The following is a 21,426-nucleotide window of genomic DNA, read 5'->3' on the forward strand; positions in this document are numbered from 1 at the left end:
AGAAAAAGAAATACCACGTTTTCACTTATTGGAGGGAGCTAAAGGTGAATGAATCAACTCACACACATACATACATACACACACACACACACACACACACACTCTCTCACACACACACAAACAAACAAACAACAACAACAACAAAAAAACCCAAAAAACCGGGGAAAAAAAAACAAACAACAACAACAACAACAACAATAACAACAACAACAAAAAAAAACGGGGGTGGGGGGAGTGGAAGATATAACAACCACAATTTTTTTTTGAAGTTCTTACAACAAGCAAATGGAGGGGATACACTTGGGGGGGAGGGGGGAGAGGGAGGAGGGAGGGAGCTTTCGGTGATGGGACATAATAATCAACTACATTGTATATTGACAAAATAAAAATAATAATAAAAAATAAATAAAAATAAAAAAAATAAAAATAAATAAAAAAATAAAAAGAATACTATCATGAATTTAGGCCATAATCTTTTAAATAAAAACTCTGATGAGTTTATACTAAGCAAAGTGGTATGAAACTGTCTCCAGCCTAATAATTTCATGGGCCTTTTTTAAAAAAGAGAAGTTCCAGTGAATTTAATTGATATGTAAATTAGATTTCTGAAACTTCAATACATATTACCATGCTCTGAAAGGATTTACACTTCTAGGTAATAAATGCCACCAAAGTACATGAATAGTATACACCAAAGACATTTTCTGCTACTCAACCACATTTTGGCTCACTATAAAAACTTCAATAAGAAACATCTAGGATGATTTCCTTTGAGGAAGAGGAGCAAAGCTGACTTAAAAGAAAGCTGAATACAACAGCGGGCCTCATAAAATCCTGATTACTTCTAAACAAAAAATTAACTGTAAAGATTTTTCCATTTCTTATCCATGCACTTTATCAATGGCACAAGCAACAAAAGGCTATTAGATTGGACCCAAATTAGTTATTTTAAGAATTCAAATAAAGGTCAACCCAAACCAGAAAATCCCAATCATTTTTCTATTGATAAGCTTGCTAGTATCAACTTCATTCTCTTGACAGTATGTCAAACTATCAGCTTCATTACCTAAAACAAATTTACTTCTTTCTAGAAAAATACCAAAATAATGTACTATTATTGTGTCTTTCAGAACCTAAATTTCAACTTATTCCTTAATATCTTCTTCAATCTCATCCTACAAGGATTCATTAGAATTATTGTTTTTCTTCAGAAATAACTTCACAGTACATTTCAATATTAGTAAGCAGTAGGTTAATATTTATGCCTAACCACTGCATACTTTGTGTCATGTGAGAGGATTACTGAAAAATTACTGACATTTGATATTGTTATGCTTCATTGCTATTGTTTAGAATCTTTTTTCACATGTATACAGTACTAAATAAAGCAATAACACTAGAACACATACTTTCAGAAAAAGTTATCTATCACTTCCAAATACAAATGCAGTATGCTGACAAAAAACGTACAAAGTTCTGAATTAAACTCAATCCCCTCTAAGATCATTTATTCAGGATCATTATTCTGAATTAAACTCAATCCCCTCTAAGATCATTTATTCTTTTAAGTCATTTTTAAACATGGTGCTATTTGCAGATGAATAAAAGGTACTGCTACAGTTAAAGCATCACCCTAAAAGCAGTTTTTATCATACTTTTTATTTTTAATATCTATGTTCAAACTGTATGCTTATATAATTTTGTTCTATAAGATAATATCTGTTAGATTTTTTACTAAGGAACACTGGAACAGAAATCATTTTACAACCAAACTCATACTTACCTGAATAATTGTTGCCAATATATTTACATAATTATTTTCAGTCTGATAGAGCTCTTTTGCAACTTGCCACCTGGCTGATTGCTTTGAAGGAACTGGAGTAGAATTTTTAGAAGACTTAGTGCAAGACTTTGGTGTTTCTGAAAGGTAGAAAGAAGGAAAGACTTAATGGAAGCCACATATAAGTATCAAACATTGTACAAACTTAACAGAAAAGAAAGAGAATACCTACTTCTTATAAATAAACCACCAACATTTAGATTTCCATTAAAGTAAAATTTCCTCATAGGATAAGGCCAGAAAAAAAAAAAATTGGTCAAAAATATCAGTGACTAGGGCTGGGTGGTTGGCCCAGTTGGTTAGAGCAGTGTTATATAACACCAAAATCAAGATCCCCATACCAGCCAACCACAAAAAAAAAAAAAAAAAAAAAAAAAAAAAAAAAAAAAAAAAAAAAAAAAAAAAAAAAAAAAAAAAAAAAAAAAAAAAAAAAAAAAAAAAAAAAAAAAAAAAAAAAAAAAAAAAAATCACTGACTCAAAATTGACAGACATTCTACTAAAAAAGCCTGCACTCTTCAAAAACGTCAAGTTCATTAAAAACAAAGAAAGACTAAGGAACTGTTCCAGATTAGAGAAGATTAGAGAGATACCGATGTGTGATCCTGGATTGTGTTCTAAATCAGAAAAAAAAAAAAAATTCTATATTTTGCTAAAAAGGGCATTAGGACATAGTGAGACAACTGGTGAAATTTGAAGTCTATACAGTAGTTCACAGCATTAATGTTAATTTCTTCATTACAAAATTATAATGTTGTTATTTAAGAAATATCTATATTTTGGGAAATAGATATTTAAATATTTAGAGCTACAGGCACATCATGTCTGCAGCTTACTCTCAAATAGTGCAGATATAAAAAATACGTGTGTGTGTGTGTGTGTGTGTGTGTGGAAAAAAAGAGAGATTTTTGACTGAATGAATGCTAGAGCAAACATGGAACACTTTCATTTGGAGAATTGGGTAGAAGGCATAGTAATCTTTGTAAATCTAAAATAACAAAATAAAATGGAAAGTGACATGTAAAAATACTTCAGTTAAAAAAAAAAAGGAAAAGCTTAAGATTACACATTTGCAATAATGAAAAACTTTTCATACACACACACACACACACACACACACACACACACACACACACACACACACACACTCCTCATATATATGTTCATGAGTATCTTAAAATAACATAAAACATCCAGTCCAACCCAGAGTGGAAGGAGAATGCATTAGTATATTTTACGTGTATTTCATGAAAGAAAAAAATTTTTTTTAATTTCATAAAAGCTTAAATACATTTTCTTACTATCAATATGGTTAGAATACTTTAACACTGTGTACAAAATCTCCTAAGGGCAAGTTTTTCAATCGGAAAAGGAATGCATGACATGAAAAATACATGATAGATATTATCCCAGAACATCAAGTTTACTCAAAGATAAATAATTTTAAATGTTTTTATACTAAAACAATCAAGTGAATTATGGAGTTCTGATTGCTTTTTAAAGTTAACAGACTTCAAAAAAATTTTCCACTTGCCATACTTTATTTCGGGCTACACTCAAACCCAGAAGTCTCTGCCATTAGAGGATACATCAATGAAAAAAAATTGATATATACTGATCTAATTTAATTATAATATAATCTAGGCAGTGATCTACAAACTGGGGATTCTATTTTATAGAGTACCTAATATATTAGGATAGTTGCCATGTCCGCTTTCTTCAGTGGTTCATTTTCTTCTCCTCTCCTAAACTACATATTCAAGTTTAAGTCCTTTATGATTAGCTCTTACCATGCCATGCCCTTGTCCATTATGATTATAGAACCAATAAATTATCAGATCTACATTATCTAATCATAATCCCCTTCCCAAACACCTGGTTCAACTTTTTCAAATGCCCATTGGACGTTTCTACCTTAATGTAACCTAAATTTCTCTAAAACTGCACTATCTTCCTCCAAAACATATTCTTCCTTTTTATACCAAGGCAACATTTCTTCCATTTAAATTAATACTTTGCTTCCATCTCCTCTTATTCCCTTCCTGTTATTCCATTCTATCAATATTTCTCCAGTACTTCTTACTTCCCTTTTCAATCTCCACCTACCCTGGTTCAGTGCCTTATCATCTCATGGACCAGGCCACTATAGATTATTTCATGGACTGTCTCTAAACTCGCCTATTATTTCCCTAAAAACTCAACTTGTATGCTATTACCTGTATAACTGCTCTCAGCAAGTATACACCTCAGTTTTCTGGGCCAACCTAAATTCACTTTAATTCCATGAATGTTTAGTGAGTCCCTACTCTGTACTAAGGTCTGAGAATAAAGCAGAGAATAAGATAAATAAGGTTCTTGTTCTCTTAAATCTTACATTCTGGTGAAGCAAATTAAATAAAGAAGTAAACAAAAATATAATTTCTATCAGTTATAACTACTACTGAAGACAACAACCAGGTGATGGGGTTAGTAGGAGGAAGAAGTGGTAAAACAGGGACTTGACTTTTCAGAAAACCAAGGAAGATTTCCTTGAGGCAGAAAGAGCAAGTACAAAGGTCCTGAAGTATGGATGTACTAGAAATATTTGAGCAATAACAAAGATAAAATGACTGAAGCTTAGAGAATATTACTGAACAGCATGATACCACAGGAGTTTAGGTAGGTCAGGGAAGCATCAAATAGGGACCTAAAAGCTACAGTCATAAAAAGACATATAATGACTTTAAAACAAAGGAGTGGGGACAGCCCCATGGCTCACTCGGGAGAGTGCAGTGCTGATAGCGCCAAGGCCACAGGCTCGGATCCTATATAGGAACGACTGGTGCGCTCACTGGCTGAGCGTGGTGCGGACCACACCGTGCCGAGGGACCGGTAAAAAAAAAAACAAAAAGGAGTGGCATGATCTAATTTATAAATCTTTAGAGACTTCCCTAAGTGCTGCATGTAGAAAGGCAAAAACAGAAATGAACAGACCACTTAGGAGACTACTGCAGTCATTTAAAATCCTTTCTACAGAAAAGACTGATAAAGAAAAGGTAAGCAAAGGAACAGAAGAGTTGAGAGTGGCAGAGAAAATCAAGAGTTCTAATTTGGTAAAGTTTGACATGGACAAGGAGGTCAAGCACACAGTTGGAAAGGGAAAAAGACAAATTTGGAGTCATCAGAATATAAGTATTATTTACGGGCCGGCCCATGGCTCACTTGGGAGAGTGTGGTGCTGATAACACCAAAGCCATGGGTTCGGCTCCCTTTATAGGGATGGCCAGCTGGCTCACTTGGGAGAGTGTAGTGCTGACAACACCAAGTCAAGGGTTAAGATCCCCCTTACCGGTCATCTTTAAAAAAAAAAAAGAATATGAGTGTTATTTAAAGCCACGAAATTACATGAGATCATTCAGGGAGAATACAACAGAGAAGAAACAATGACTCAGGAGGAACACACAATTTTAGAGATGGAGAGAGAAATTAAGCAAAGGAGAGTGAGAAATGAGTGATATTGCAAAAACCAAAAGAAAAACGTGTCCATGAAGGAGTAGCTGATCATGTGTTGAATGCTATTAGTTATATAAAAACTGTCTATCTCTGCAGCAAGAGAAATTTTATATAGGAAGGACTGTAGCTCAATTGGAATGGGTTGAAAGGACATGAGAAGCATGGAAATGAGACAATGTATCAAGGTAATTCTTTGAAGCATTCTGATGTAAAGAGAACAGAAAAATGGGACAGTAAATGGAATGTCATGGGGTCAAGGGGAGATTTTTTTTTTCTTAAATCTAGAAAATACAACATATTTTCTGACTAAAAAACAAGAAGAGAGGGAAATATTGATGATCAAGAGAGAAGAGTTAATTGTAGGAGCCTTCCTGTATTAGTTCATCACAAAGCAAATCCACACTTCTCTGATTTCATTCTACCAATATTCTCCATAGTTCATGTGATATCTCTTGTGATTTTGTTTAGCTAGTGTTAAGAATTTGCTTTTTGAACAGCTCTGTCACTCTGTGTGTGACCCTGGACAAGTTACTTAACTTCACTGTACTTCAGTATTGTCATCTATAAAATAGAGATAATAAACCTATTATAAGTACACAAAATATATAAGGCACTTAGCATGTAGTAAGCAATCATTAAATGGAAGCATTAGTATGCTTAACTTTTCATGTGTCTTTTCTCCTTAGCTTGAACAAAGGCAATTACAGGCAAAGCTTTTCATATGCACTATAGTAGGAATTCATCAATATTCTAACAATTATTCCACTCCACTAAATTTTAAAGATTAATTTTTAAAAATGTGAATTACCTCCATAGTTAATGCTAGACTCTGGTGTGTTGGAGATATCTAGAAGTGACCCTATAGAAAGGGAATGTTCAGCTGATGGACGCTTACGGGGAGGGAACGGTGACAAGTCTGTCTCTCTTGAAAGATGAGCAAGTGTCTCTTTTAAACGACGTCGTTTGCGAGTGCTGTTTGGGGTATTTAGAGAAAGCAGTGACACTGATTTCTTGAGCTCAGGAGTATTAGCCTGCAATCAAAAGCACAAAAGCTGAATTTTACTTCAGTGGTTCTTTCCTGAGACAGGAACAAGAGAAAAATATATTTACGAGTCTGACAAAATCTGGATTTTTCACAATAATTTTACAACCCTACAGTCTGCCAGGCAATTCAGAAGTTTCATAAAACATAATAGTCAAGAGACTACTGTTAATTATCTAACCCCAAGCATCTCGTTTTTTTCTTCATAGAACTATCACTATTACATATTCATCTGTAAGCTTGTTTACTGCCTTCTCCTTCATTAGGCCATAAACTCCAAGAGGGCAGGAACCATTCATATTCCGTTTGCTGTATCCCTAGCATTTAGGGGTATCCCTAGCATTGTGTCTGAACACAATGCTCTCCAATATTCGCTGAATAACACTTGATTTTAAGAGCTTTCTCCCTAAATCTAAAGCATACTTTTTAAAGTTTATGTTTAGTACTTTACATTGAAAAGAGAACCATCTGAAGAGAGCACAATATGGTACCTATTTAGATTTCATAGAAACACAATAAATCCACACCTCATCTTCAATATTCTACTCAAAGTTATTAAATACCAAACTCAAGTAAATTTTCTCTTACAACCTGCTTCTATGCCTTTACATCATTTTGGTGAATGACACCATTCTTCACCAAGATCCAACATGAAGGTTGAATTTTCCTTGCCCACGTACTACTATTAAAGTCATCTTTTTAATATCTCTCCCCTTCATATTCTTCTATGGCTCCCAATACTTATGGGATAAAATCCAAACTCAAAAAACTACTTATTCTAACTATCTATTATATTGTGTCTGTTGGCAGCCTTTCCCATACTCTTTTTTAAAAGCCAAACTAAACTACTTGTTATTTTAATGTATTCTCAGGCTTTCACACACTCTCCCACATGCTGTTTTAACTTGAATGACCTTACCAATTACCTCATAAGTTGGCTCAACATTTACTTGCCGTTTTCAATCCTACTTGAGTATCTCAGAAACACTGAGGCTACCTAGGATACATTACTCAATTATAGCACATATCATTTTGCATTGTAACTGTTTGCAAATCTAATTGTCCATTTAGGTTCTAAGTTTCTGAAGACAGGGATGTTAATATTCATATTATCGCTGAGAAATTAGCACAGATAACATATATTAGACTAAAATAATACACATTACATTGAATAGTTCATCTTAAATCTACACAGACTAAGAATATTACTTGATATCTAATTGTTTGATTATTCTGAAATTCCTAAACATGAAGTAAAGATGATATGTATACTAATTATACCATGCTCCCTAAACCTTCTGGATAGAAAAGTGTTATTTTTATAAAGTCAAGTTCACAGAACAAATTACTGAGACAAAAAGCATACCTTTTCATATAAATACATAGTTTCTCCAGCTCGGGCATCCATTTGAATGCTTCCCCAAAACCACTAGGTGAGAAAAGAAACATTTTAATCAAAAGTTTAAGTTTACTTTACCAGCTATTATTAATGTCTAAGAAAAACAATATCATTCTAGAATTACTTGCCTCTTGCTTGACAACATAAAGTTTCTTTGAAGGTTCAAATGGAAGTTCTTTTACTATATTCTCTTCAACTATTAAGTGAGTGCATCTCTCATCTCCAACTGGTAAATAGTTACCTCCTAAAGGGGAATGCACATAAGCATAAATTACTTATCTACAGACCCAAATTTTTAAAGGGGCATATTCAGTAGGAAGGTATTAAGCAGGCTTAGGTTATAAACTATACATAACTTTTAAATTATGCTAAATTTTACCTTGCATTTCAGTCATTTCTTCCATATTAGTTTTCTCTTCATCTGAAAATCCCAGGAAACTTAAAATGCAATCTTGAAATGGAGGAATTTTAAATTCATTTCTAAAGTCATCAACTGCTGCACAGAAATCCCTAAAAACAAAATATACTATTATAAAACCAGTTTAACTTAAATTCAAATAAGCCAGGTATAACAATTTACAAATCTACAGTGTTCTCAGTGTCTTAGCACATTCCATTTATTGAGATTATTCTATATCTGGTCCTGAACTGTTCACAAGAACTTCAGTTAAAAACAAAAATTGATGTGTCCTTAGTCATCCCAGAAGTAACTGCTAACAAAATGTATTCACCTTTACAAGCAGATTAAAATCCTTGCCCTGTATTTGAAATTTTATATGTATTCTAGAAGTTCTCTAGTTTCATGAAATCTTAAGTAACGATAAAGGAAGGAATTGAGGTTGAAAAGCTCAGCAAAATAAGGTAATGAACTGAGAGGTAACCAGACAAATATAAAATAAGAAAAAATATAATATAAATACCCAGATGCATTAATAATGTTAGAATACCTAGTAATTTAAATAAATTTGTTATTCCTAGATTTTATTCCCTAAGCTACCCAAAGACTGAATTTATTTTTTCCATACTATCTATGAATTTAGCTTTTTTGGCACATGAATTCATCTTTACAACATAATACATTTAATCCACATAATGAACTACTGAATTTCTAAACACTTACTGTTCATTCCGCCTCTCCCAAGCTTTATAAATCCATTCTGGCTTCATAATTGGAGTACCCAAGCTCACAGCAACCTAAAAATATAAACATTAATTACAATGAATTTTCATGTTAAATTAACTACATTCGCACAGGTATTGATATTCAACACTGTACCTCACAGATATGTCTAATTGATTATATTTCAATAAAATTGATTAATTGCATTTGAAGAAGTTCTAAGCAATCATATGCATACTTGCTTTGCACTGCTTTAGACCACCATTCATCTGCTTTGCAATAAAATATGAAGAAAAATTAATAGAAAAAACTGTCTTTCAATCACACAACTTAGGCTGTCTGGCTCATCCTGTTTTTGCCATGTGATTGCCTATGTCACCATGGGACTCTGCAAAGAGTCCCCACCAAGGAGTAGGCCCTCACCAGATGTGATCCCTGAACCATGGACTTCCCAGCCTCTAACACTAGGCCGAGGAAACCCATGATGTAATCTTTAGAAAAGGACAGGGAAAAATGTCTAGAGAGAAAAAAGGAGAAAAAGAGCCAATCCAGGACCTGCATAAGGAAACAGCTATGGAGATAGATATCTCTCCATAATCCAATGAATGTTTCTCATGTACTGAAGAGGTCAAACTGTCATAGGAATTTTCTTAGTAATATGCAGTTTAATGGATGATGAAATGAAAGTATCCAAAAAAAATCATACAACTTAGGTTAAAATAAATAACTTTAAAACAAGTTCCACGGTGTCCAAACTGTTTCTTTATTTTCTTTCAAATAAATATATCTCTGAAGTTGATTAAGTTCATCTTTATTAAATTTCTATTTCTCCTTTCTTCAAGTTTACTTCCTCAAAAGTACTTGGAAGTACTAACCCCTAAGACAACACTACAGAAGCAAACATCTGATTGAGTGACTAAAGCCTTAGTTATGAGTTAGAAAGTTTAGGGTAAATTCAAGATTACCCTAAAATTACCATTTGCTACATAAATACACGGAGGGATGGTGAAGACAAATGATAAACTCTTCCTAAGATAAATCTAACAACCTTAAACAAAGATCTAAGATTTCCATCCTAATAAAAGTACTTTCTCCTGTTCTTTTATAATTTCCACAAGTTAAATCTTAGAACCATTTTATAAGAACAGAAGTCTGTTTTACAAAGAACACTTACACAACAGTGAAAAATCTGCTCTCACACTTCCTAACCCTCTCATTTGCCTTCATAGTAACCTTTGCTAATATTATTCATCTGCCTACAATGCTATTCATCTACCAACCCCCATAATTCTACTCATCTTTCAACTCCTAACTCAAGTTCCATTGCATTCTTAAAACCTAAGGGACCATACACCTATGACTTAAAATTTTTGCTAAATACACTCATAGTAAAAATTGAATTTCTGATCCTCGATAAATTGTGAGAAAATAGATGAGGAGAGTGCTATCATTAAACCCATCCCAAAATAATGCCGTATTGAAATACTCAAAAATATCCAAGTTTACATACCCTGAATTTTTCTCCTTGTGTACAATTAGCCACCAAATGTGTAACTTTTGAATTAAAGTCTTTTCGAATAACTCCACCCATGTGATGGACCAATGTCACCAATCTGACCTCAAAAGAAAAATTAAGCAACACTGACTTTATGATTAATTTGAACAAAATTTTAAATAATGTTTATAATTTATTAAGCATTTACTAAATACTTCATAATGTAAATACAAGAGTTTTATAAAGATATTAAATTTTGTGTCAAAAAAATTACTTTAAAAAGATCAGTTTGCCTTTGGCACAGGCAAAATTATACATAGAGGTAAGCTTAGTAAAGATCAAACACAAAATTATGTTAAACAACTGGCTTTCCTATTGCCTAAATATATTGCTTTTTTCTTTTAATAATATACTGTATAAAAATATTGTTTTCTTAACACCAGGTTATATTACATCAAGATTCTTCCCACAAAATTAGAGTAATATACCCATTAGCTCCAACACACAAAATATTATGAGCCAAAGGAAGGAGTTTCTATGAATTCTCTAGGTCAGTAAGAATACTTTAAAGCTTGACTTGTATAGCAAAAAATTGCAAGATGTAAACAAAAACTTCAAATAACCAATTTAGCTGATATGACACTTAACAAGACAGTTAAACAAATCATATATTTATAAAAGTTTCTGTTAATTCACATGCCAGCCTTCCTAGACAAAACACTGGTTTCTTTACAAGGCTCTTCAGTCTGTTTCTTAACAAAACTTAAAACCTGGTATAGTCATAGTATTTTTCTCCTTCAATATTTTTAAAATAAAGCCATAACACCAAAAAGAAAAAAAAAAGCCAATTTAAGTTCAGTTTGCTGGAAAAAAATATTCTTTGAATAGAGTTTGTTTTATAATACTTACTAGCTCTTCTTTCTTCCTGAATCCAGTAAAGCATAATACTAGATTCATCATACTTGTACAATACAGCGGGCGACATGAAAATGGCAAAGGCTGAAGGATACAAAAATTTTATACCTGTTAGCTTTCTTTCTAGCAGAAAATAAAACACAACTTTCTCAAGCTAAAGATATTTCCCCTCTTGCTAATCAACATTCTCAATCCCAAATTTTTTCAATATGCAACAAAAGAATGGCAAAAAACTAGATTGCAAGTTTCACAATTAAAAAGTCCCATGATTTCCAAATTATATTTGATATACATAATCTAAACACACTTTACTATCTACAAATTAAACATAAAGAAAATATTTACGCCCACTTTTTGTTTCAAAATGTACTGACACATATGCTGTATTGTCTATAAGCAAAGATTTCAGACTCTGTACACTACTATAAATGCTTCCACTTAATATTATTAAAACATGTCAAAGGTATTTTATAACAAACATTAGGGAAATACTCATATAACACATATACCTGAACCAAATACGATTGAATTATTAAGCTAAAAAAATGGAGATATTCAATAAATAATTTACTCAATGGTTATATATACAAGGGTACTTCAAAAAGTTGGTAGAAAAATAGAGTCAAAAGGTAATACAAATCTTTCCGTGAATTTTTTTTTTCCTTTTTGTCTTTTTTACTGACCGGTAACAGGATCGCAACCCTCGGTGTCGCGCCCATACCGGGGACCGGCAACGGGATCGCAACCCTCGGTGTTGCACCCGCACCACACTCAGCCAGTGAGTGGGAACTGGTCTCCACATGGGATCCGAACCCTCGGCGGGAGCGCCGCTGCGCTCCCAAGTGGCGCACTTCTCCAGTGCACCACCGGGCCAGCCCTTTCCATGAACTTTTTGAAGACCGAAGAGACATATATACACCAGAGAGACAGAATGGTTAGAAAAATAATAATGAAAGAATATATTTGATTCCTGCCATTATGCAAGAAAATTCTTTTTCACATTTTGGTCTTTACAAAGTTTATTTGGTTTTGAAAGCAACACCTATGAAGCAAACATTAGAGAATTAAAGGTTTTCTGTGGAGTGTACTAACATTAATAAAGCAAATGTATTTCACAGGGCCTAGCTTCCAAAGCCCTGTAGTTTCGGGTATAACCTAACTTTTTAAAATTACATATAGAAATGCAAAGCTTGTAAAAGACAGGAAACATTCCCCAGGCTAAAGTCTCTGTTGTAGATAAAGAATTGTAACACAGCAAAATTGCTGGCTCAAGGACAGATGTCCTTGGTTAACCTATTGATTGATATGTTAAGAAAGTTGCTTGATTGTTATGTAAAAATACTAAGGAAATTGCTGTAAGAAAAGACAGTGTTTGCTAAGAACAAGCTTTTGTTGGTGGATCTACTTAACCTTTTACAAATTGCATTATGGAATGTCACTTTATTTCACTGATGTTACTAGTTTCCATTTGTTAAAACTATACTTAGTCATAATTCTGCCTATATCCTTGTGTTCTTTGTAATGATTAAATCAACTGAGTTTTCTTGTGAAACTTTCTTGTCTTTACAATAAAAGGGAGAGGCTAACTTTGAATAACTGTTGTCACATTCAGTTTTCTCCTCCTTATGGGAAAATTACTGAAGTGCAGTCCTTCCAGGCCTCTCAATGCATACATAGTGCTTTGAGTAATCACGTAATTCTTTTTCTCATCTCCGTTACACAGAGGGAAGTATAACAGTTATCAAGTGCTTATTACATCTATAACAATAGAAGCACAATGACCTAAGCAATTTTAAGTGAATAAGGCAAGTTTAAGAATGTCAAAACAAGGGCCAGCCCATGGCTCACTCAGGAGAGTGTGGTGCTGATAACACCAAGGCCACAGGTTCAGATCCTATATAGGGATGGCTGGTTAGCTCACTGGCTGAGCATGGTGCGGACAACACCAAGCCAAGGGTTAAGATCCCCTTACCAATCATCTTTAAAAAAAAAAAAAAGAAAGAAACAATGGCAAAACGTAGCAACAAAACAAAATAGGGACTAACTCTATTCTAACTCTTATACTGAAATGCTGCTTAAAAGCAAAAAGTGAAAATAGTTTCCCTAATTTCAAATCAGGCAGTAACTGATAAAAATGGAAATGTATATCTGTTCTGGGTAGAGAAAAATAAGTTTTGGTATATGTATACATTTCTGGAACCTAAGTTTAAGCAACTTATCTCTTCCAAGACATTGCAGGTACTAAGATTGTGTGTGTGTGTGTGTGTGTGTGTGTGTGTGTGTGTGTATCCAGCTGTCATTGTTCAATTTGCAAAGGCCTTAGATTTTCACTACTAAAGTTTACAACAAGAAGTTAGCTGGTTAGCTCAGTTGGTTAGACCAGTGTTATACAACCAAGGTCAAGGGTTGATGCCCGTACAGGCCAGCTGCCAAAAAAAAACAACAACAACAAAATAAAATTTACAATAGGAAGAATTGTAAATTTTACAATTATTATTAGCCATTATTATTTCTATTCTAAATATTTCAAACTCTCAACATTTAATGGGATTTTTCTGCTTATAAACTTTTTGCTTATTAAAACTCATAATAAAAATTTAACCTTGGAAAGTCATATGAATGTATGTTATTTCTTACCTCTCCTTTTTGTGAACAGTTTAATATAACTGGTGGTCCAATAACTCTACAATCAGCCTTGTATAAGTCATTAAAGACAGAATCCTGGAAGTCCGTGACTACAAATACATTTTCAAATTCTGGAGAATCCAAACCTTCAAATTCTTCCACTGATTCCATCTTCACAAAGGGCACTTTAATTTCCTTGATTTTTTTTCACACAGTTAGAAATAAAACTTATTTTTATATCCCATAAATTAATTCATATGGCTCTCTAAATAAGGCCTAAAAATCAGTTGAACATCAACATTTTTAACATTTTTATTTTTATATTTGAAAAAAACTTAAGTTTTAAACATACACCCAAATCTTCAATTTACTAGAAATCAGTATATTTGGACTCTTGTTGATCAGAGGAAAAAAGAAAATTTTAAACACAATAATCAGCATTACACTTAATAGTGAACAACCATATTTCTTTACTTATTTACATTTTTATATATACATATCTCTATCCACATCAATATTATAAAGATATAAACCTCTGACTTATTACTTAGTAATCATTATAAATAATCCAGTATGCATATTATGTTCTATAAAATTAGGAGTTTTTTAAGTACACACATATTGATAGTAGGATGCATTACATTAGAAAGATATCCATTATTTCCTTTTATTCTGACCAAGAAAATGATATCCTACAGTTCTTCCTACACAAATTAATTATCTTCAGAAAAATAAGAGAAAAGTAAATTAACAATCATTTCAGTTAACATAATTACTTCAGTACTGCAGAAAATAAATGAAAGATGTGAAATGTGTAGGCAGTTGCTGCATGGATAATATAGGAGATAAAAAGGCAAGTTACGTATAATTAATGCTTTATACTATACATCAATGAAAAAGAATGAAGATACTTAAGTACCTGGACAACTCTTGTGTAAAAAGAAGAGAACTATTTAAAAGAAAACTCTTGAATGGGTCAGTAAATTATTTGGGCTTTATTTACAGGGCTGGTGTGATGGGCTAAATTGTTTATCCTCAAAATTCATATGTTGAAATCCTAACCTAGAATGAAGAATGAAGCTCTACCTCAGAATGTGCCCATACTTGTAGATAAGGGCTTTAAAGACATAATTAAGGTTGAAGACATAAATAAGGTCATATGAGCAGGCCCTAATCCAATTTGACTGGTATCCTTATAAGAGGAAATTTGGACACACAAAAGAAACACCAGGGATGCGAGCACACACACAGAAGAAAGGCAACAAGAGGACACAGCAAGGAGGCCATTTGCAAGCTGAGCAGAGAGGCCTCAAGAGAAACTAAACCTGCCAACACCTTAATCTTGGATTTCTAGCCTTCAGAATTGTGAGAAAATAAATTTTCATTGTTTAAGCTGCCCAGTTTTTGGTATTTTTTTATGGCAACCCTTGCAAACTAAAATAGCTGGATTAAAGAATTAGATGTTTTCATATGCTGAGGCAAATTCCCTGATGGTTGTCAATTACTATGATTTATAATTTTGGAAATACAGCAAGAATTTAGACTAAATATAAAATTGGTAAGAAAAAAAGCTAAAGATTTAAAATTATCAGATCTTCATACATGTTCATCATTAAAATTTAACAATAAAGTCCTTATAAAGTAATTTGGCATTGTTTTAAATATATGCTATAGTTTTGGGTTTCAGAAACACCCAAATTTTATAAATAAGCATAAAAGTTCCTATTCATCTAGCTTCACAGTGCATGAAACACACCTTGTGCCTAATTTCAATCACCATAAAGTGGAATAATACAATCAAGAGAAGTGCAGCATGCCACATGCAATGAGATGCTTGACCTACCATATTAATAACACTTTTTATTAATTTTTCATCCGACTTTCCAGGACAACTTTCTTTTATCTTTATAACAGGGACTTCCATTATTTTAATAGTCTGCGGAAAAGAGACTTCAGTATGAGATTAAGAAAGCTATAAAACTATTTGTACACTAATGGAAGAAAAATCACTTTTAAAAAATGCTAAAAACTAAAACTCCATACCTTTAAGGCTTTCATAAGTTCTTCTTGTTTTCCAGCTTCTTGAACCAATATCACTCTGGTTTCAATCTGAGGCATATCTTCTGTTAAAATTTAAAATGTTTAAATGTTTATCAGGCACTAACATCACAACTAGTAGTTCCTAATTCTTCTTTTGGCTATATCTGGTATGTCTTCTATCTCTGAGCAGATCATAACATTCTCTAAAATTAAAATATCTTAATTCCCTACTTATTAGGAAAATATTTGGCCATATATCACTTTAGAGAAAGAGAAAACATATCATAGCAGGGTATACAAACATCAGCATTTCTCCTAACCAAGGAAAGCACTATCTTGTGTAGCCACCTTCTTCAACAGTGCATACAACTTTAGGAAATACTCATTTACAAAGTGGTAAGGAAAGAAGTGGCTCTTTACCTAACTAGTCATAACTGAGTAAATCCTTGCTAACAATGTTGCAGCTAGACTGTCCTCACATACAGAAAAAGCAATACCCAATATTAAGATGCCTGCCTCTTTTCAAACTAATGAAGCATTAGTCCAAATATAATCAGAAAATCTACAGTGTTAAGGGATTCTGTCTTAGTCTATACCTGTACTATATAGCATAACAGTTGGTAATATAGTTAAAGCATAAGAATTTGCTAGTCTGTAACTTTAGGATTGAAATAGCAATTCAGTGTTTTAAAGCCTATAATGTTTACCTTCAACATATAAAGTAGATCCAATAAATAAGTTTTCCTTGGAAATTTCGGTAACCTTAGAATCAAAAATGGAAGAGTCTGCAAAGCTAGTCCTCTCAGTAGTGGATGTTAATACACTATTATCAGCCATTGTTTGTACTCTTCTACGTTGTCTGGAAAAATAAAATCTAATAAAAATACATGAAGCAAACATGATCGTTGGGCAAAGACAAGCATAAGAGGCTCTAATTTTATTCCTAGAACTTATAAAAAGTATTATTACCCATGTTTCTTAACACTGAACTAAAGAAAGTCATTCAACTTCTCCAAGCCTCAGTAACCTTTTCTATAAAATGAACATACTAATATCTGAATCATAGGAATATAATAAAAGTAACACAATGTATCAAAAGCATACAGAATATTACCTGACATATAACAAAGACTCAAAATGTCATAAATATTATTCAACCTCTCTCCTCCACACCTTTGCCTTCAACCAACCTATTTCTCTTCCTATACTCATTTATAACACCACCATAACACCATCCCCACCTCCGCTATAATCCCAGCCAAAAATCTGGGATCCATCCTTACATTTTCCTCTACCTCATTCTCCCTCCCCAAAATTCCTATCAATACCATCTCAATTATCTCTGGGACCTGGCCCCTCATTATGTCCACTGCCACAAATGGCCACTTAGTCTAATACAAAAGCTCCAAATTTATCATCAGTTTCTTCAGAAATAACTCTTCACATGGTTTTCAGGGGTATGGTCCTAAAAATAAATGTGACCCTATCACTTCCATGCATAACAATTTGCATGAGTACCCCTCCCAATACAACTAAGTCCGAATTCACCAAGTTTACAATTTGGTCCCAGCCTACCTATTCAAGCCTCATCACCTGTAAATTCCCCCAGTCTACATACAACCTATGTTTCATCAACAATGAGTTACGCAGCATTTTTGAAAGAAAATTACAATTTACTTCACACTTATTTGCATTTAATAGTGCTCAACTCTCTATCTAACATGCCTTCCAACCCAGAATCCACCACTCTTGACTCAGGACTTCTCTGAACCTCTCACATATATTTGGACTGCTGCTTTATTAGTATTTTCATATTGCTTTACAAATGTCTCTCCTCTAAAAGATTTTACAAGATAATTATGCATGGGTTAGTGTCAATATAACTCTGGACTATAAAAGAAAATCCTCTTTTTAAAAAAGATTTCCAGGACTTAAGAGTTTAAAAGTTATGCGAGCAGGGAATAAAGAAAAAGTTGAATAGGTTTTCAACAGTTCAAATTGGGGTTTTTTTATATAAGTTGATTATGTTGAAGTAAATTTCTAAAATATTAGTCAAACATAAAGAGGTGGCCCCACCTTTATCCAAAGGTACATGTCTGATCTACTTTACCCTTTCCTACTTTTTCTTATATATTAATAAAATATACAAATACCTTCCTACAGATTCTTAGCAAAGTAATAGTTTAAACTGTATGCAGTGGAGAAATAGTAAGGTATCATCAGCATCACTTCTGGATGGTGATACTAAGTAGTGTAAAAAATGTGCACAAAAACAACAGACCTAAGCACAGTTGTTAGGTCACACTTCAAAGTCAGGCAACTCAGCTTCATGTCTCAGCTCTGCACATAGCAAGTTAAGCCTCAGTTTTCACATAGGTGAAAAAGACATAGTAAAACTCAAATCCAGTTGTGATGAAAATTGAATGATGTCTTAAAATGAGTGACAAATAATTATTAATTCTCATATAAAATTCACAATGTAGATATTGTCTTACCATATATCCATGTCAGTCATTATTCTAAGGCTCTCCAAAGGAGTGATCCAACAGTTGTAAGAATCTTTATTTAAAATCAACGATAAATTCTATCCAGCCCTTATTTTTTTAAGTCTTCTACACTCAATCATTTCCAGTGAAAAAGGCTCTAAATAAGCCTTTATTCAAAGTCCCCTTAAAAGAATGTTAAAAGAAAAAAAAAAAGAAAGAAAAAGTCAAGAGATGAACTAATCTGCTTTAAGGATTGAAGGAGGAGGGGAGATTTTAATAAATCAAAACTACCAACTGAGTTTACATTTTTCTGCTATGCTTTTTAAAAAACCATTAAAACAGATGATTAATAAAGAAAATTGTCCCTGATAATACTGTATATGATCAATTTATTGCCAAAACAACCTCAAAATTTGTAGAGAAAAAGAGCTGTATGGTAAATTCATGACATAACTAACATTCAACAATCCAATTACAAAGTGAAATACACTAGCCACTTTTTTCATATTCATGTATCCCAGAGGTTTTTTTTAAATAAACACAATAGGATCAGTGTTCATAAACCTGTAGAGCTTATTTCTCACCCAAGAACAAACTCAAGAAGCTTCTGACTAAATACACTATAACACATGCCCCCAAAGATAAAAGATCAATAATGCAATACTGGATATGTCGGGGATGTGATTAACGACTAGCATTTATTTAATAAACGCTTAATAGGTGGTAGACGTTGTCTTAAACCTTTTATTTATACTATTTATTTAATACAATAAATTATTATTATCTCCATTTTATTGATAAAGAAACCTAGGAATAGAGAGGTTAAGTAACTTCCCCTAAGTCACACTGTTAGTAAGTGGTAAAACAGAGATTCAAAACCCTGCTGATTCCAGAGGCCGTGCTTTTTTAACCACTAAGCCATACACATCTGTATCCGGGAGGGGGAGGGGGGCTAGTTTGTACATGTAAAAACTAAAAACTAAACTTCCTGCAGAGAAGCAGCCAAGAGGAATCCTACAATAAAACCACTAAGTACTCTGAGATAGATAAGTCCCCAAAGGCTGCAACTGCGGCCCCCAGAGCCTCAGAGGACCACGCGGCTTGACCAAAATCCCTTTCCCATCTCCCTCCCTTCACCCGCAGACACTCTTCAGGAAGAGAGACCCAACTGGGTGAGTGGTGGAGATGCCCAGCAATCTTAGGGCCCTCGGGCTCCCACTCGGCGTCACGACTCCACTGTTGGAGGTTGGATGGGGGAGTTTCCAGAGCCAGGAAGCCTGAGCTGGGCTGCTCCGGAATTCGCGGTCACCGGGGCGGGGATGCAGACCGCGGGCAAAGGAGCCCACAGGTCCGAGAGGACGCACGCCCACCCCCACCACAGGGTCCTCACCACTCAAAAAAAAAGCCTTGGGAGTTCCAACTCTTCACACCCCGACTCCTCTCACAGATACCGCCATTCCACGCCCGTGACCGCCACAGCCAATTCAAAAAGCAAGCCGCTCTCTCTAAAAGCCATGCCGATTGGCGCGTGATGTCAGCCTCCGTCCCATAGGCTGGAGTCTCCAGACAGACGGTGATTGGCCGCTTCTCTCCACCCGCCTCCCTGCAGGCACCTATTGATTGGTTATGCGTGTGTTTCAAATAAGCTCAACGGCTCGGACGTCGGGACGTCAGGAGTTTGTAGAGAAGTGCCCGGATGTGGCCAGGAGGTGGCAGTGGTGGCTCCTAAGCTCCTTTGAGAGTAGCAGGTGTTTCTGTGACTACGGGTTATTTACTCAGTAAACACCCCATTTCCTGAGGAAAGTTTGGGTGGATTCTCCCCAATCCCCAACTTTTTTTTCTTTTAAATCGCCACCAAATTCTTTAGACTTAAATCAGTGCCTCCACATATGAATGTTTCCCCTCTGGTGACAGTGAGCAGTAAGATTTTCCTGCCGGTATGCTTTCTACTTTCGGGATGTATTTAAAGTTGGGTTAAGGAATTTTGACTTTGGTGTTTGTATCGGCGGCGTGTGGCAGGGCTAGAACTCGGGTTCCCCCGGTGGACTTCAAATCAGTACCGCTTATTTAAATCCTGTGGTGTGTGCTCATAAAGCACTCAGCTATGGTGTAGGGAATATCACGGATGATTAGGATAAATTCTTAGTGTTTCTCCGATTTTTAAAAAATATAAGCCTGCATTTGAACAAATTAAAAATATGCCATGAGATTTCAAGAATCTCCTGGAACGAGAGTAAATTGCTTCCTCGCTGGCCCCCTCCCCCCACCGTGAGAACTTTGACTTTAAAGTCTAGCCAAAACTTTACCAAGTTCTTCCTGTGATTAGTATTGCTATTATGAAAACAATTTTTTATCTTCTTCATTTTCTAAATATAATATTATATAACATAACACACTCTCAAGAAAAATATACCTGCACCGGTGGGTTTTGCATAGTTCCTGCCTGATTGCTGATTTAAATAAATGAAGAAAGGGGAATTCGTTGCCAGAACCCTAAATCTCAGTAAGAGGAGGAAAACTTGTACTTTGGAACAGAACACTTAAGAGCATCTCAAACATGTTATGGGAATTTACAATTTTTCCTAATTTAGTGCAGTCCACAAAATGAGTTAAGCAGTCTGGTAATTACAGGTTTTCCTGATTACCAATATTTACAGTCTGCCCTTCATTATAATGCATTAACCGTTAGGGCAGAAGAAAAGAAAAACAGTAATTGAAATTTCCCTTTTGAATGTGCTTGCGTACTTAAACTTGGGTGTGTCCAGCATACCAAAAATTCTCTTCACTGAAAATATATTAAGCTATTGTGGAAAGCAGCCCTACTTCCTCTGTGCACTCCTGCCTGTTAAACAGGCGTTCCACCCAGATGTAATGATGGTATCACTGCACAAATTTTGGGCTGGCCTAACAGAAGCTATACTTGAACCTTTTGAGGGATATGTGGCAGTTTGACTAGCAAATAAACAGGAAATAAA

At 34.2% G+C, this 21,426-nt stretch overlaps 1 protein-coding gene across 2 annotated transcripts in view; it reads right to left on the minus strand.

Annotated features, from left to right (window-relative positions):
• The window catches only part of ECT2 (epithelial cell transforming 2), a 65,155-nt gene extending 46,607 nt beyond the window's left edge, over positions 1-18,548 (minus strand). Inside the window, exons 1-13 of one of the 2 annotated variants that reach the window (XM_008579854.1) lie at positions 18,461-18,548; positions 16,673-16,824; positions 15,969-16,048; positions 15,769-15,861; positions 13,938-14,120; positions 11,295-11,384; positions 10,401-10,508; positions 8,891-8,964; positions 8,150-8,280; positions 7,899-8,014; positions 7,738-7,800; positions 6,138-6,360; positions 1,784-1,920 (exon numbers count right to left, since the gene is read on the minus strand). In XM_008579854.1, the coding sequence (XP_008578076.1) occupies positions 1,784-1,920; positions 6,138-6,360; positions 7,738-7,800; positions 7,899-8,014; positions 8,150-8,280; positions 8,891-8,964; positions 10,401-10,508; positions 11,295-11,384; positions 13,938-14,120; positions 15,769-15,861; positions 15,969-16,048; positions 16,673-16,802 (1,428 nt within the window). In that variant the 5' untranslated portion in view covers positions 16,803-16,824; positions 18,461-18,548. Of the gene's footprint in view, positions 1-1,783; positions 1,921-6,137; positions 6,361-7,737; positions 7,801-7,898; positions 8,015-8,149; positions 8,281-8,890; positions 8,965-10,400; positions 10,509-11,294; positions 11,385-13,937; positions 14,121-15,768; positions 15,862-15,968; positions 16,049-16,672; positions 16,825-18,460 lie in introns of those variants that run through there. The other variant, XM_008579855.1, reaches the window with a different exon arrangement.
• Between the last annotated feature and the right edge of the window lie 2,878 nt (positions 18,549-21,426).

Source organism: Galeopterus variegatus, unplaced genomic scaffold (assembly GCF_000696425.1).
Source record: "Galeopterus variegatus unplaced genomic scaffold, G_variegatus-3.0.2 Scaffold1967, whole genome shotgun sequence".
Lineage (NCBI taxonomy): Eukaryota > Metazoa > Chordata > Mammalia > Dermoptera > Cynocephalidae > Galeopterus > Galeopterus variegatus.